At 43.7% G+C, this 14,357-nt stretch overlaps 1 protein-coding gene and 1 non-coding gene across 2 annotated transcripts; both read left to right on the top strand.

Annotated features, from left to right (window-relative positions):
* The first annotated feature begins 540 nt into the window (after nucleotides 1-540).
* RPLP2 (ribosomal protein lateral stalk subunit P2) lies at nucleotides 541-10,157 on the top strand. Its single transcript, XM_073554382.1, has 5 exons — nucleotides 541-692; nucleotides 3,443-3,566; nucleotides 4,835-4,883; nucleotides 8,952-9,047; nucleotides 10,045-10,157. The coding sequence occupies exons 2-5, from the start codon at nucleotides 3,444-3,446 to the stop codon at nucleotides 10,119-10,121; spliced, it is 345 nt and encodes a 114-aa protein (XP_073410483.1). The 5' UTR covers nucleotides 541-692; nucleotide 3,443; the 3' UTR covers nucleotides 10,122-10,157.
* Nucleotides 4,998-5,130, top strand: LOC141058451 (small nucleolar RNA SNORA52). The gene has a single exon (XR_012222176.1). It is a non-coding gene; the product is annotated as a small nucleolar RNA SNORA52 (small nucleolar RNA).
* Nucleotides 10,158-14,357: the final 4,200 nt, after the last annotated feature.

The following is a 14,357-nucleotide window of genomic DNA, read 5'->3' as shown; positions in this document are numbered from 1 at the left end:
CGATCACAACCTCTACATGGAGCGATCACAACCTCTACACCTACTAGCTTGTCTGAGTGATTTTTATCCATGACTGATAAAAAATGGAAGCCTTTGTGATTATTTTCTTTTGTGGACCACACATTCTGCACTTTCAACATATTTTTCTGCAGCCTTTCAATGGAAACAGAAGGAAAGCTGAGAGCGTCTCCTGAAGTCAATGGGAGATAAGGCCACAGGGTCATTTTAAGTTTGGACTGAACACCAAAATAGTTCTGCCTTTACAACTTTGGAATGACACCCCCTACCTGAGGTGATTCCACAAAGTTATAGAAAGGAATAGCAGCAGACTACTCTGCCAGCTCTGCTACTAGTGGAATAATCTTGGGAAGGCGATGTATACCATATAGCATAGGCAAACAGGAAATAAAGAGATGTTAGCCCTACGGCGACTAGGCCTGAAAAGCGCTGCTCGAGTTGCATGCCCATGACCCTCAGCAAGGTGTACTAAAATTGCTGTACTGCGCCTGCGCACCAATTTGAGTGTATCAAGATGGCGCCGTGTCCCGTGATGCATTTCTCCCCTGCCGCGGACGGATCTTCCTGTGTTAGCCCCGCCCCGTGAGCGGCCTTTTCCCTCCCGGCCTCCACAGAGGAAGCACGCGCGGAGCTCTGTCCCTCTCCTGCCCGAGTGCTGAACGGTGAATTGTGAAGTAAGTGGCGCTGCCGGTAATGGCGGGTGCAGGTGTTAGAGAGGGGGAGGTGCTCGGGACTGAGACGCTCCATGTGGCTGACACGTGGATGTAGCAGCACAGACCCGTACAGCACGCTCCTCTCTGCGGCACAGAGCAATACAGTAGGGTGGCACTTACTTATTAGCCGCTTTGCAGTATGGGTAATTGTCCCTTTCATTCTGTGTTGGGCCGTCTGGTACCATGGAGGGCCGGGCGGTGCCTGCGTGTTCAGTACCGGCGTCTGGGTGCAGAACCGGGGAGCTGTGAGGTCAGGGCCCGACTGGCCGCGCTTACGGAGCCTTTAGTATAACATTCGTGCCAGGGAGTTCGTAAAAGATGGCGTTATTTTGAGTAAAAACACTTTTCAGACAGGTTCCGTATTAAAAAGGGGTCCGATTTTAAGAGTAAAGGCCCCGTCACACTAAGCGATCTCGGTAGCGAGATTGCTGCTGAGTCACAACTTTTGTGACGTAACAGCGATCTCACCAGCGACATCGCTGTGTTTGACAGCGATCAGCGAGCGGCCCCCCTGCCAGCATCGCTGATCGCTGCAAGAAATCTCTGGACATTTCTTTGGTCGCTGGTCTCCCGCTGGCCAGCACGCATCGCTGTGTGTGACAGCGGGAGACCAGCGATCAGGTGTAAAAAATAATTAAAAAAAATATAGTTATTCTCACCTTCCGACGTCCTGTTCAGCCATCCTGCCTCTCTCCACGCTCCGGTCCCAGTGATCCTTTGCACAAATGACCGCAAGACTTTGTTATCCCGCGAGACCGTGACATCTCGTGGTCATTCGTGCAAAGGATCACTGGGACCGGAGCGTGGAGAGGCAGGACGGCTGAATGGGACGTCGGAAGGTGAGAATAACTATATTTTTTATTTTGATTCTATTTTTTACAGCGATGGCCAGCGATGCCGGGCGCTCGGCATCACTGTGCTGATCGCTGGTGAAGCTGTCTGTGTGACACCAGCGATCACATAGCGACTTACTAGCGATCCTGATACCTTGATATCGGTGTCAGGATCTCTGGTAAGTCGCTTAGTGTGACGGGGCCTTATTACTAATGCTTGTCCTGTGCCCCCCGCACTTGTATGGTGTGAGTATAGCGGCTGCCCCCACTAATAAGACTGCGAAGAGCGACTGAAGGTGAGAGTATGACCCCCCCCCCCCAGATCCGCAGGTAAAGTGACCTGCGGTTTCACACCTCTACTTGACATGCTGCGGTTTGTAAACCGCAGCAAAACAGCGCAAAAAAAAACGCCGCGTGAGCACAGTGGTTTTGAAAAGCCATAGGGTAACATGGTACTGTACCATGTCTGCGGAACTGCTGCGTTTCCGCACGGCCAAAAACGCTGCGGAAAAGCAGCAGAATCCGCAACGTGTGCACACAGCCTAAGCCATCATATGAACTCAGGTGCAAGTCCACTTCTGTGGCTGAAAAATAAAGTGATAAAGTTTTTAAAATTTCTTGTATCATCCCACCCACATTTCCGCAGCAAAAAATAAATGTTAAGTGTATCCAACAATGCCCCACGCATAAGTTCTGTCTATACAAAAAGGACAATAATAAATCTCTTATGGTAAACGATGTAAAATAAAAATCGGAATGCTGCGATGTGATTTCTGCATGTCATTAAAAAATATGCAGTGCAAAGGAATTAAAACTACCAACTAAAATGTCAGCTTGGTGTGCGAAAAAGCCCCTCACACAGCTCTATGCACAGAAATAAGAAAGTTACAGGTCTGAGAAAATGCCAAAATAAACCAAATGTGCTGATTTTTAATACACAAAGTTCTGAATTTCATTTTTCTCTTAAAGCTCCATTCCAGAATTTATTTTTTTTTTCAGAGCTGGAGTGGTGCTACTAATGTATGGTCCCTGCTTGTAGCCTTATACCCACCAGCCGCCATCATCTGCTGTTGTCCGCGCCACGCTGGACATTCTGCCACCTGCCTGATCTCTGCAGTGTGAGCTGGAGGTCACTCTTTTCACTGCAAGTCTGAGAGCCTCCACGATGGAATTGCAGTTTTTTTGCCATGCCACCCGCACTTTGATTTTTTTTTTTTTTTTTTTTCCCCGCTACGTTATATTGTAGAGTGAACAGTGTTTTTCAAATCTACATCTTGTCCTGCAAAATGCAAGCTACAGAAAGGGCTGTCAATGGAGGTATAAAACTGATGTGACTCTTAAGAGAAGGGGAGTAAAAAAAGCGTAAAAATGAAAATTGGCCTTAGCGTGTAGGGGCTAAAGTAATATATAGATTCTTAGTTTTTAGTGTTATTTTAAAAACAAGTTGCAGAAGGCATCATGAGTCCAGTCTAAGGGTGGTGACTCTTTAGTGGCTCTCCTTCCTGTGCTCTGCTGCAGTTCTAGGTGCCGGTCACTAGGTGTCTCCATTCTCTCGGCCTGTATACAGGTGTATTGGAGAGGATTTCCGTTTGGGGTAGGGAAATTATTGCCCAATAGCAGGACAGGGTATGGAGCGGTGAAGGAGACCACCACATGCTGGAACTGCTGCAGCCCCTTGAATTAGCTGATCATGGTGGTGTTGTGGGTCAGATATTAGTATGTCTTTGTAATGTGGGAGGAAACTCATGCAAACACAGGGAGAACATAGACTCCTTGCAGATGTTGTCCTTGGTGGGGGGGGTAATCCTTAATAAACACCCAGAGATAGATTAGTGGCATACTGTAACTTTTGCTTTTGTTTTCCATCTTTTTAAACAGAATGCGTTACGTAGCTTCATATCTTTTGGCCTTGCTCGGCGGTAATGACAACCCTTCCATCGGTGACCTAAAGAAGATTCTGGAAAGTGTGGGCATTGAATTGGACAAGGAGCGTGCAGAAAAGGTATGAACACTTCATGTATCGTGCTGCGCAAAACCTAATACAGGGGATCCCTTTAGTAGGAAACACCCCATCTTGTCTACACCAGTTGTGCTGTTCTATATACTAAGGATGTATCGCTTGTTGGTCACATTAACAAATGTTTTCTGATTTTTCTTACATCGCAAAGCTCAGTCAGCTCCTCTCCAGTCCTGTTTGTGGGCATTATGTCTAAAAGCACCCACTCGTATACATGTGCTCAATGGACACATTGGGAACATATGTAGATTTTTGTGGCCCATACATATAGGCATTGGGTACACACTGCGGCTGAGTCCACTGTTCAGTGCATGCACGAAAAAGTATCTGCCGGAGAGGATGGATGCATTGATCCGTCCACCAATAGAACCCTTTGTGGAGGACGAGAAATACTTATACCACATACTATACATTTATTTCAGAGTTCCTCTATGTAGAAAAAACTGTATACCTGCCATACAGGTGTAAAGAACACTTTTGACCTCTGTCTCATGAATGGGCGTCCTTGGGAGTGTTACAGTATATGTCAGGAAAAAGTTTCCAAGCCAAATGTTCACCTTCACAAGGACAAATGAATGCGGAAGGTGTACAAATGACGATCTCGAACTGATTTGCACAAAATTTGCAAAGACTCATAGCATCGTATTTCTATGTGTTGAGCAGAAGTTAGTGGTTTCCTCTAATAGATCAAGCCTTTCTCAATCAGCCTACCCCCCCCCCCCCCCAAGTAAAATAATAACCGCTATACTTGCCTCTTGTTGCGGTGCCGTTCGTGTGACATTGGCACTGGCACTCCCGGAGGTTGTGTGATGTCACGCTGTCCTTGCAGCCAATCTATGCCCACTCTATTGTTTCATCCTGACAAAACTCACCCCGGGATGAAGTCGCAACTGCGCTCACTTCCTCCGATGTCAGATTTATCTAAGAGTGAAGCGGACACTGATAGGCTGCAAGGATTGCAGACTCCCAGAGAGCCAGTGCTGCAGCCACGGTGCTGACACCAGATGCGAGCACAGTATAGCATCTTTTCTTCCATCTCTGCATGGCAGCATTCCTTTTATTCATGCTGGATCATTCTATATGGACTGCTAGGTGTTCACATCTCCATGTCTGTACACACTGACTGTATCCAATCAGTGTGGCCAATATCTGCCTGTAGGGCTCCACAAATTTTGGCTTCGGTATTTTAGCTTCTCTCTCCATTTTATTTGACAGAATCAGAATTTGCTGTAACATTTTCTTTCTCTTGATAGGTCATCAGTGAACTTAAGGGCAAGAAAATCGATGATGTGATCGCCCAGGGTAAGAATGCTTTTTGTAAATGATGCTCTGGCCCATTATCGATCCACCGTGTGATAGGGAGAGCTGTGCTTTTGGGAGCCTTCTCCTGACATCAGGCACCGATTTGCTGTTGAGCGGTCCATCCTAATACCTGGAGGTTTCTTCTGTACCTGCTGGGTTTCGCTTGTGGACCAGATAAACTTAGAGAAGCTTTTTCAAGAAATGAGTTTTATTTCCACTCTCATTATATGAGCTTCTCTGGACATGTTGTTATCTGACACATTTGATACAGTAGTATGAGGGGACCTAAGGGCTGAATTGTTTTTGTTTGGTTTTTTTTTTTCTTGGTGGATGATTTTTTTTTTTTTTTTTTTTTGTCAAAAAAATCCTGTTTGGCATTTTCCGTTTCTAGTGTTTGCAGTTTAGTTCTCTTGTCCCAGACAGGTCATCTTGCATTTAAGGAAATGTTTTGGGAAATGAAGGGAACCATGGGACTGATCGCTCTGGGTCTGATCCCAAGATCGCTGTTCTAAAACCCCAAGAACTGCACTTTGTAGCCATCTTGGATGGAGTGGAGATGTGCATGCATGAAAACTCTCCATTCATTGCCTATGGCATATATGCCTGCTAGATATAGGTGCCGAGCCTTATACTCTGCAGTCCCATACACAATGAATGCAGCAGAGGTCGAACATGTGTGTGTCAAGAACCAGAGCCTGAGTTCCAATGGTCAAGCTCATAGTGGTCACAGTTTTATACCCTATCATTTGGATGGAGGATAACTTTATTTTTTTTTTTGGGGTGTGTGGGGGGAATAACCTTTTTAAAGGTCCTTGCTTCCCATATAAACACTGGACTCGGCACTCTTCGCATCTATAGGAATTAAGATGGTCTCACTGGCAGTTTTCTGGCCCCGTCCACTTATGAGCAAGCTCTAGTATTGGAGACCTTTTTTTGCTTGCACATAGGTAGATGGAGCCAGAGGACAGTGATAGAGGCAGTCACTATTAAAGGGGTTTTCCACTATTATATCTGTAATCTATCCTTGGGATGGGTCACACTTGGGGGTGAGGTCCGTGATTGATCAGCTGATCCGCTGATATTACCTCCGATGGTGACGGCATCATACTGTTTTTTTTCTTTTTCCAAACTAATAATTTTAATGAAGAGTTAATCCAAAAACAATTCCCTTCTACTGTGCCCCCACTCCCCCATTTGTGTTCTAGTTATTTTGAGATGTGACACGTCCTCTGCAACAGGGCCAGAAATTTGGTGGAAACTTTTTTTTTTTTCATTTGAGATTTTATATTGTACTTTTCTTTTTCACGTCAAAGGGTCAAATTCTGAGCTGACTTTAGAAAAATGCAATAATTCATCACTCTAGAATAAAGCTAATTGTAGACTAGTGTAAATAAAAAATCAATAATGCATGTACCGGGCACAGACTCACAGGTAAGCGCTTGGGAATATATCCTGTGGTGTATTTTGCTGGTGATTCCCTAAATAAATCCTTGTAAGTAGGAACCGATGGTGCCATAGTTCTGCTGTGGTCATCCCATGTTGGTTCAGTTAGTGTTGTTACAAGGATAAAGATACACAAGGGAAATGTCTTGTTTTGCTGTCCTGAGAAATGTCCTGTTACCAGAGTGCCCCCCTTGGGCGCTGAGCACTTAGAAAAAATGGGCAGAAATGTCATCATTTTTCTGTGGAAATGAACAGTACGTGCAATTTTTAACTTTGCATGACAGTTTATTTCAGGACACAAGGGCAAGCGAATCGTGTCCATATCACTTACACTTGGGGAAAGGGGACACTTGGTGTTGTGTGCATTGCGTGATTAACCCCTTAAGGCCCATACCTAATCCATCTGTCATGGAGCGGGCTCGGGAGCTGAACTCGCTCAATGCAGGGTAGATGCAGGGTAAATTGAATGGACACAGATGTCTGCAAAGAGCCAGAGATGGAGCTGAGCTCCGCTCTCTGCTGACCACCATTCAGATGCTGATGTCAATCTCTGACAGTGGCATTTATATGGCGCTTCTGCGAGTGCTCTTGTGCGATCGTGGGGAACCTACTGAAGCCCCCATCAATGCCATCTAGGGTTTTCTCGTGATATGAGACCACGACTTGCATTATATACTGCGATCAGACTATCACAGATTGAAGACCCCCTGAGGGAACTAACAAAAACAAAGCATAACATTTTTTTAAAATTTACTTTTCTACCATTAAAAATAAAAATGTACAAAAGTAACATGTTGTTGCAGCGTCCACAAGTGTAATCTATCAAAATGCAAAATTAACTCTTCCAGCAATCGCTGCAAAAAAGATGCCACCACTTCTCCATTGACTGCTTCAGAAAATGGTGACTCATACAAAATGTGTTTTTGTTTTTTCTTCTTTTTTTTTTTTTTTTTTTTTTTTTTGCACTATCTGATTATTTTATTTTTAAAGGAGTTGTCCACTTCTGTACAACGTCAGCTTAATTCAGTAGACAATTTGACAAGTGTATCCTCGCTTCCTGCTCTGGCACCGTTCCATTGAGGTCTGCGCCGTTGTTCCGGTAGGAGACATGTTGCTTTTTGGCGAACATCTGTTCTGATGAAATAGTAAATGCTGCGGCAGGCGTGCAACGTGTCGCTTCACCAGGAACCGCAGTGCCGACATTATTGGAATGGCTCCTGCATGTATTGATTAAAAATGGGTTGTTCACTACTGGACTCCCCCAGCTTAAAGTAAAAAAAAAATCTATGCAAGTCTGATACCACAATTTACTACACAATCTATGCCATAAAAATAAAGCTAGGGAACAATTGTTTGGTTTGTTTTTTACAAATTTATTTTATCCAATTTTGGAATTCTTTATTTTTTTTCCCCCCATTTGTTTGGTACGTTGCATAGTAAATTTAATGGTGCCATCAAAACTACAACTCATCCAACAAAGAAACAAGCCCTAATATGACAATGTCAACAGAAAATTACTGTTATGACTCTTGGAAGAAAGGGAGTAAAATACCAAGGTTAAAGTGGATCTTGTCACCAGATCTCACAATACAAGCTGCTTAGTTATTACATAGATCTCTTGGTGATGAGGCTGATATATTTACTTTAAAAGCCATGTCAAAAAGCTCGTCCTAGTGAAAATTATACATTCTTTGGAAGAGTCGAGGTATAAAACGAAATGGCTCGTGAGACCAGGTGTATGCTATGCTGACTGACAGCTGCAGCTTGTACTGAGCAGTGTGAGATCTTAGCAGGGATGAGACGCTGATAGCTGTCCATTGAGCTAGGTAAAGTGAGATTGAGCTACATGTTCATAAAGGAATGTACAACCTTTCTGATGTGTAATTTGTAAGTACACCACGCCAGCGTCATCAGGTTTTTAGACCTGCATAATGTGTGCATTGTCAAATCTGGTAACCGTTCTGATTTAAGGGCTAATGGGTATATTACCCACACTGTATGATAAAACGCCTTTAATCTGGCATCACGAGTCCCTCATAGGTGCTGTATTATTTGACGGTCATGGTTTAATTTTCTAAATTTGTAACTCCTACACTGCTAGTGAAATGCAAGTCTACAAATAAAACGGTTTAAAGGCGAGCAAAACATTTCACAAATTGGAGTTTATATAGTGTTCCCATGTTTTCTGCATGTTAGAGAGCGCATCGATCTCGGGACTTATCTGGGTTCATGTTGTAGTATCAACACTTCACTGACTTTCCAAGAATAGAATTGATAAGGAAAATCTTTAGCTTTTTATGCAGCTCATCATTTTCCTGTATTCTGGGTAAAGTTTACCTCCCTTACATAATGCCTGCTGTAAGCCTCTCTGAATATAGCTGCTTATTACAGTTACTGATTTAACCTTTCACATAATGTCTAGGTCAAGGATACAAAGCTTTTCAGCTCACGCCTCAATAATGTTCCTAAGGAACTGAGTTTTCTGGGAAGGCTCTCTGGGGAACTCTGTTCTTGGAGTTTTAGATGCCAGTCTTTATGTAATGCTGTTCAGTGAAAGGAAGATTTGTTCTTATAGATAGGACATGTCGTTATAATCAATATTTGTTTGTCTTTTGATCCCTGTAGGTAACACCAAATTGGCAAGTATGCCCTCCGGAGGAGCTGTTGCTGTTGCCGCCTCTGGATCAGCCGCCCCTCCTGCCGGGGGATCTGCTGCACCAGGTAACTTTAACCAAGCGGTGGAAAGTCTTAGCCATATATAATACCAAAACATAGGAAAGATGTGAAAACGAAGTCTCCCCTCTCTTCACATACCAGGCTTGGCTTGTCACTCTCCACAAGGAGAAACGTTACTCATTTTGGTGAAGTCCATGATAGATCCACAGCAAAATCTGCTTGTGGACCTAAAAAGGTTCTGATCCAGAAATGCTTTTTATTAAAGCATGTATCTACTCCTCCACACCTTAGTAGAGAAACCGTTTGTGTTTTTTTTTCACAATCAATGGAGATTTTTTTTTTTTTTTTTTTTTTTCTTCAACAAAAGCCCCTCCCATTGGGCTTCAGTGTGTAATTTACAAATGGTAGACTAGGACTCGCAATGTCTCGACTCTCCATAAAAAGTGCGCGTTGGATGTAGATTGAACGTGACCGGTCACCAAACATTGGGATCTTGGAAGCAATTACTTGATGATGGGGAAAAAATAATTTTTTGACTTGTCTGACAAATATGCAGTATGGGCCAGAGTCGTGTTATACTTGAAAATAAGTTACCAGTGGGTGGAAATAAACAAGATACAAGTCGCCACCATAAGATGTTTCAGTTTTATGCTTGAAATTGTCATTTTTTTTCTATGTAACTTCATTTACCTGTAATTGTAAATCAGGCAGAGATCTAATGTGACTTTTACTTGCCGTTCACATGGATCTGTAGTCTGTAAGGGCATAGCTATCTGGTGAAGAGGTGATAGAGGCGTTCAGGTGTAACACGGCTCGGTCTTACTAGCCATTCCATATATAAACTTTTGTATTGTTTGCTCTCGTTCACCAGTATTATACGGAGGGCTTCCGTAGCAGTGACTCGCTCTCGTGACCTTGTTTTCAGCGTCCTAGATAGTAATAACAGTAGTTGCACATCTGTTAGGTCACTATGGAGGAGACTGCAGAGATCATAATTACACATGTGATTACCCAATGTATTAATGTCAACACTGTGTTTCAGCTGAAGAGAAGAAGGAAGAAAAGAAAGAAGAGTCTGAGGAGTCTGACGAAGACATGGGTTTTGGCCTCTTTGATTAGAATTTGCGGCAGACTAAATAAAATATCTTTATTTAAGCGGTGCTGGTTTTCTGGAATCTGGTCTGGACATGGCCAAAGAAAGTGACATGTCTTATTAGCTGAGCTGTGTAAGGATATGTGCACACTTTGCGGTTTCTGCTGCGTTTCCGCAGCGTTTTTGGCTCTGCAGAAATGCAGCAGATTCTGCTGCGTTGTACAGTACCTTTATTTCCTATGGAAATAAAAAAAAAAAGCTGTGCACATGCTGCGTTTTTTTCCGCGCGCTTTTCAAAACGCAGCATGTCAATTGTTTGGTGCAGAAACGCTGCAGTTTTACACCTCATCCATTATGAGGTGTAAAACCGCAGAAAAAACGCAGCACTTTGTCCTGCGGATTTCCTGCGGTTTTCTCTACAAAATCCGCAGAGACAAAAAAACTATGTGTGCACAGACCCTTAGAAACAATCTTGTGCTCAGAAATGGTGAGCGGCACCTTCATGTAGGAAAATATATTGTTCTTATACTTAGTTGTACTCAACCCTGGCCAAGGGTTGGTGTTTTATATTGCTTTCCTTTTATACTATACATAGAGACTAGGGCAGGTGTGAATGGATTTGTAGGACCTGGTCCATTGGTCAATAGTCTGTGGCTGCTTGCCCTGCTTGCCAGGAGCCGTGAGAACTGCCTGTGGCTCATCTTTTGATTAGCTAGCCTGATCTGTCATTGGTGTAGTGTAATGCACATGTGACTTTGTATCAGCCTGTCTAATCAAGAAAAGAGCTGCAGATGCCATCATGCAGGAGGCAGTATTCAGGGCTCCCATCGAGTGGCTACAGACCACTGTTGTGGCTGATGGAGTGAGTCGATTGGTGCCAACTGCAGTATAGGCTCCATACCTTTGCATTACACAGTCATACTAGATACCTATAAGCAGAAAAAACTTACAAGAAGTAAAATGAACATAAACCCTGCTATAAGTAAAAAGGCAAAAGTGTTTAAATAACTCAGGGTTCTTAGTAATACAATTTTTGTTTTATACCTATAAACTGGTCTGATGTCCCTAATTTACTTTCACACTCTACTTTCTAGTAGATACTTTACCTTCTCTGTTTATTATGCTTTGTTTATATGGCACCAACATATTCTACAACACTTTGTCCCCATTGGGGCTCACAATGTATGTAATATTGATTCCCTATGAGTATGTCTGTGTGGGAGGAAACCCAGGCAAACACAGGGAGAACATACAAACTCCTTTGCAGATGTTAGAACCCAGGATTCCAGCGCTGCAAGGCTACAGTCCTAACCACTGATCCACCGTGCTGCCCATTGAAGACTTTGGCTTGTACAAGGAGTAAATATAATTTGATCTACTAACATTTCAGAAGTTTGTGTAATTGAAGACGCTGGATGATGCCTTATGACTGACCTAATAACGAAGAACAAATCTATCAAAGATGAATGCTGACAATTGTGCAACCTATTAATAGCCAGAAGTGTTGACATTTGTGACTGCCTCATTCACATGAATGGAAATTATAGAAATACATTCACACTCCGTAGGAAGATTCACCTTTGTGATTTATTATGATTTGCTTAGGTAGCGCTCTAATATTCCACAGCTCTTTATAGACATTGTCCTTGGTGGGATTTGAACCCTGGACTACAGTGCTAACCACTGAGCCACCATGCTGCCCCTTCTGACTTAATTTTCAATAGTAGCTGTTACCATGTGACTATTCTGTAAGCAGATAATAATAATAAATTTTATTTTTATAGCGCCGACATATTCCGCAGCATTTTACATTTCAGAGGGGATTTGTACAGACAATAGACATTACAGCATAACAATAATCACATACAGTAGATTATAACAAATACCAAGAGGAGTGAGGGCCCTGCTCGCAAGCTTACAGTCTATGAGGAAAGAGGGAGACACGAAAGGTGGGTGGTAACAGTTGCTCTGATTGTATGGACCAGCCATAATGTTAAGTGTGTAACAGTACAGACACAGAGGGCTAATGGATGCATAAAGCATGTGGGAACATGATGCTGGGAACCTGGTTATGGTAAAACTTTTGGCTCTGCCACACAGGGATAGTTAGGTTAATGTGTTGAGGCGATAGGCCAGTCTGAATAAATGCGTTTTCAGGACACGCTTAAAATTGTGGGGATTGGGGACTAATCGTATTGACCTGGGAAGTGCATTCCAAAGAATTGGCGCGGCACGTGTAAAGTCTTGGAGACGGGAGTGGGAGGTTCTGACTATTGAGGATACTAACCTCAGGTCATCTACAGAACGGAGGGCGCGGGTAGGGTGGTATACTGAAACAAGGGAGGAGATGTAGGGTGGTGCTGAGCCATGGAGGGCTTTGTGGGTGAGGGTAATAAGTTTATACTGAATTCTGGAGTGGATGGGTAGCCAGTGTAATGACTGGCACAAGGTAGAGGCATCGGTGTAACGATTGGTGAGGAATATGATCCTGGCTGCAGCATTCAAGACAGATTTGAGAGGGGAGAGTTTGGTAAGAGGGAGACCGATTAGAAGAGAGTTATAATAGTCGAGACGAGAATGAATAAGAGAAACAGTAAGAGTTTTTGCAGAGTCAAAAGTAAGAAAAGGTCGAATTCTAGAAATGTTTTTGAGGTGCAGATGACAAGAGCGAGCCAGTGATCGAATGTGGGGGGCAAAGGAAAGCTCGGAATCAAGTATGACCCCAAGACAGCGGGCATGTTGCTGGGGAGTAATAGTGGAACCACACACGGAAATGGCAATGTCGGGTGTAGGTACATTAGTAGCGGGAGGAAACACCAGGAGTTCAGTCTTTGACAGGTTCAGTTTCAGATATAGTGAGGACATGATATTAGACACAGCGTTTAGACAATCGCCAGTGTTTTCTAGAAAGGCAGGCGTGATGTCAGGAGAAGAAGCGTATAATTGTGTGTCATCAGCATAGAGATGGTACTGGAAACCAAATCTACTGATTGTTTGACCAATAGGGGCAGTGTACAAGGAGAAGAGGAGGGGGCCTAGAACCGATCCTTGAGGAACCCTAACAGTAAGGGGAAGGTGAGAGGAGGAGGAACCGGCAAAAGAAACAGTAAAGGAGCGGTCGGAGAGATAGGAGGAGAACCAGGAGAGAACGGTGTCCTTGAGGCCAATGGAATGGAGCATAGTGAGGAGGAGCTGATGATCCACAGTGTGGAATGCTGCAGAGAGATCCAAGAGAATTAGCATGGAGTAATGACCATTTGATTTAGCTGTTAGCAGATCATTAGAGACTTTAGTGAGGGCAGTTTCAGTGGAGTGTAAAGAGCGGAAACCGGATTGGAGAGGGTCGAGAACAGAGTTTTCTGAGAGATAGCGGATAAGACGGGAGTGGACCAGGCGTTCCAGGAGTTTAGAGATGAAGGGAAGATTAGAGACAGGTCTATAGTTAGCGGCACAGTTTTGGTCGAGGGATGGTTTTTTAAGTAGTGGATGTATGATGGCATGCTTAAATGAGGAGGGAAAAATACCAGGAGAGAGAGAGAGGTTAAATATTTTAGTTAGGTGAGGGGTGACAGCAGGGGAAAGGGACTGGAGGAGATGTGACGGAAATGGGTCACTGGTGCAAGTAGTTGAGCGAGAAGATGCAAGGAGCCTGCTTACTTCTGTGACTGGTTCAAAATCAGAGAGTGAGTTAGATGCAGTGGGGGAGGGAGGACAGTGCATGGTATGAGGGGATTTGGAGATAATTTCCTGTCGGATCTGGTCAATTTTTTCTTTGAAGTAATTGGCCAGATCGTCAGCTCGGAGCTCCGTGGTTGGGGCCTGTACTCTTGGATTGAGTAGAGAATGAAAAGTGTCAAAGACGTTTCGGGTTATTGGACAGTGAGGTGATGAGGGTGTTGAAATAGGTTTGTTTGGAGAGGTGAAGGGCAGTGTTGTATGTTCTAAGCATAAACTTAGCAGATTATCACTAGAGGACTAGTTGTCTTGTGCCAACTAGTCCTTCTCTGCATAACCCCCCCCACCTACACCCCTGATTGGCAACTTTCACTTGGTGCACAGTGTACATAGATCGCTTCTAAAAATGGCATGGGTGGTATTATACAGGGCTCGGCATTTAGAGAACGGCTAGACCTGCAGCTGAGAAAAGTGATTTTATCAAAACTGCACCAAGCGGTCCAACTAGTGACATATCGCTGGAATCGGGCTCTCTGCTCCTGTGCTTTGCTGCTCTCAGATTACATGGCAAAAGCCTGCTGACAAGT

This window comes from Dendrobates tinctorius, unplaced genomic scaffold (genome assembly GCF_039654945.1).
Source record: "Dendrobates tinctorius isolate UK_male_01 unplaced genomic scaffold, ASM3965494v1 ptg000211l, whole genome shotgun sequence".
Classification (NCBI taxonomy): Eukaryota; Metazoa; Chordata; class Amphibia; order Anura; family Dendrobatidae; genus Dendrobates; species Dendrobates tinctorius.
This window is presented reverse-complemented; position numbering and strand designations above follow the sequence as displayed.

What these genes read in the sequence shown, in the direction of transcription:
- RPLP2 (XM_073554382.1), top strand. Translation starts at nt 3,444, where the DNA reads ATGCGTTACGTAGCTTCATATCTTTTGGCCTTGCTCGGCGGTAATGAC. An exon ending in ACAAGGAGCGTGCAGAAAAG is followed by an intron (nt 3,567 to 4,834) that starts GTATGAACACTT and finishes TTCTCTTGATAG; the next exon opens with GTCATCAGTGAACTTAAGGG. An exon ending in CGGGGGATCTGCTGCACCAG is followed by an intron (nt 9,048 to 10,044) that starts GTAACTTTAACC and finishes ACTGTGTTTCAG; the next exon opens with CTGAAGAGAAGAAGGAAGAA.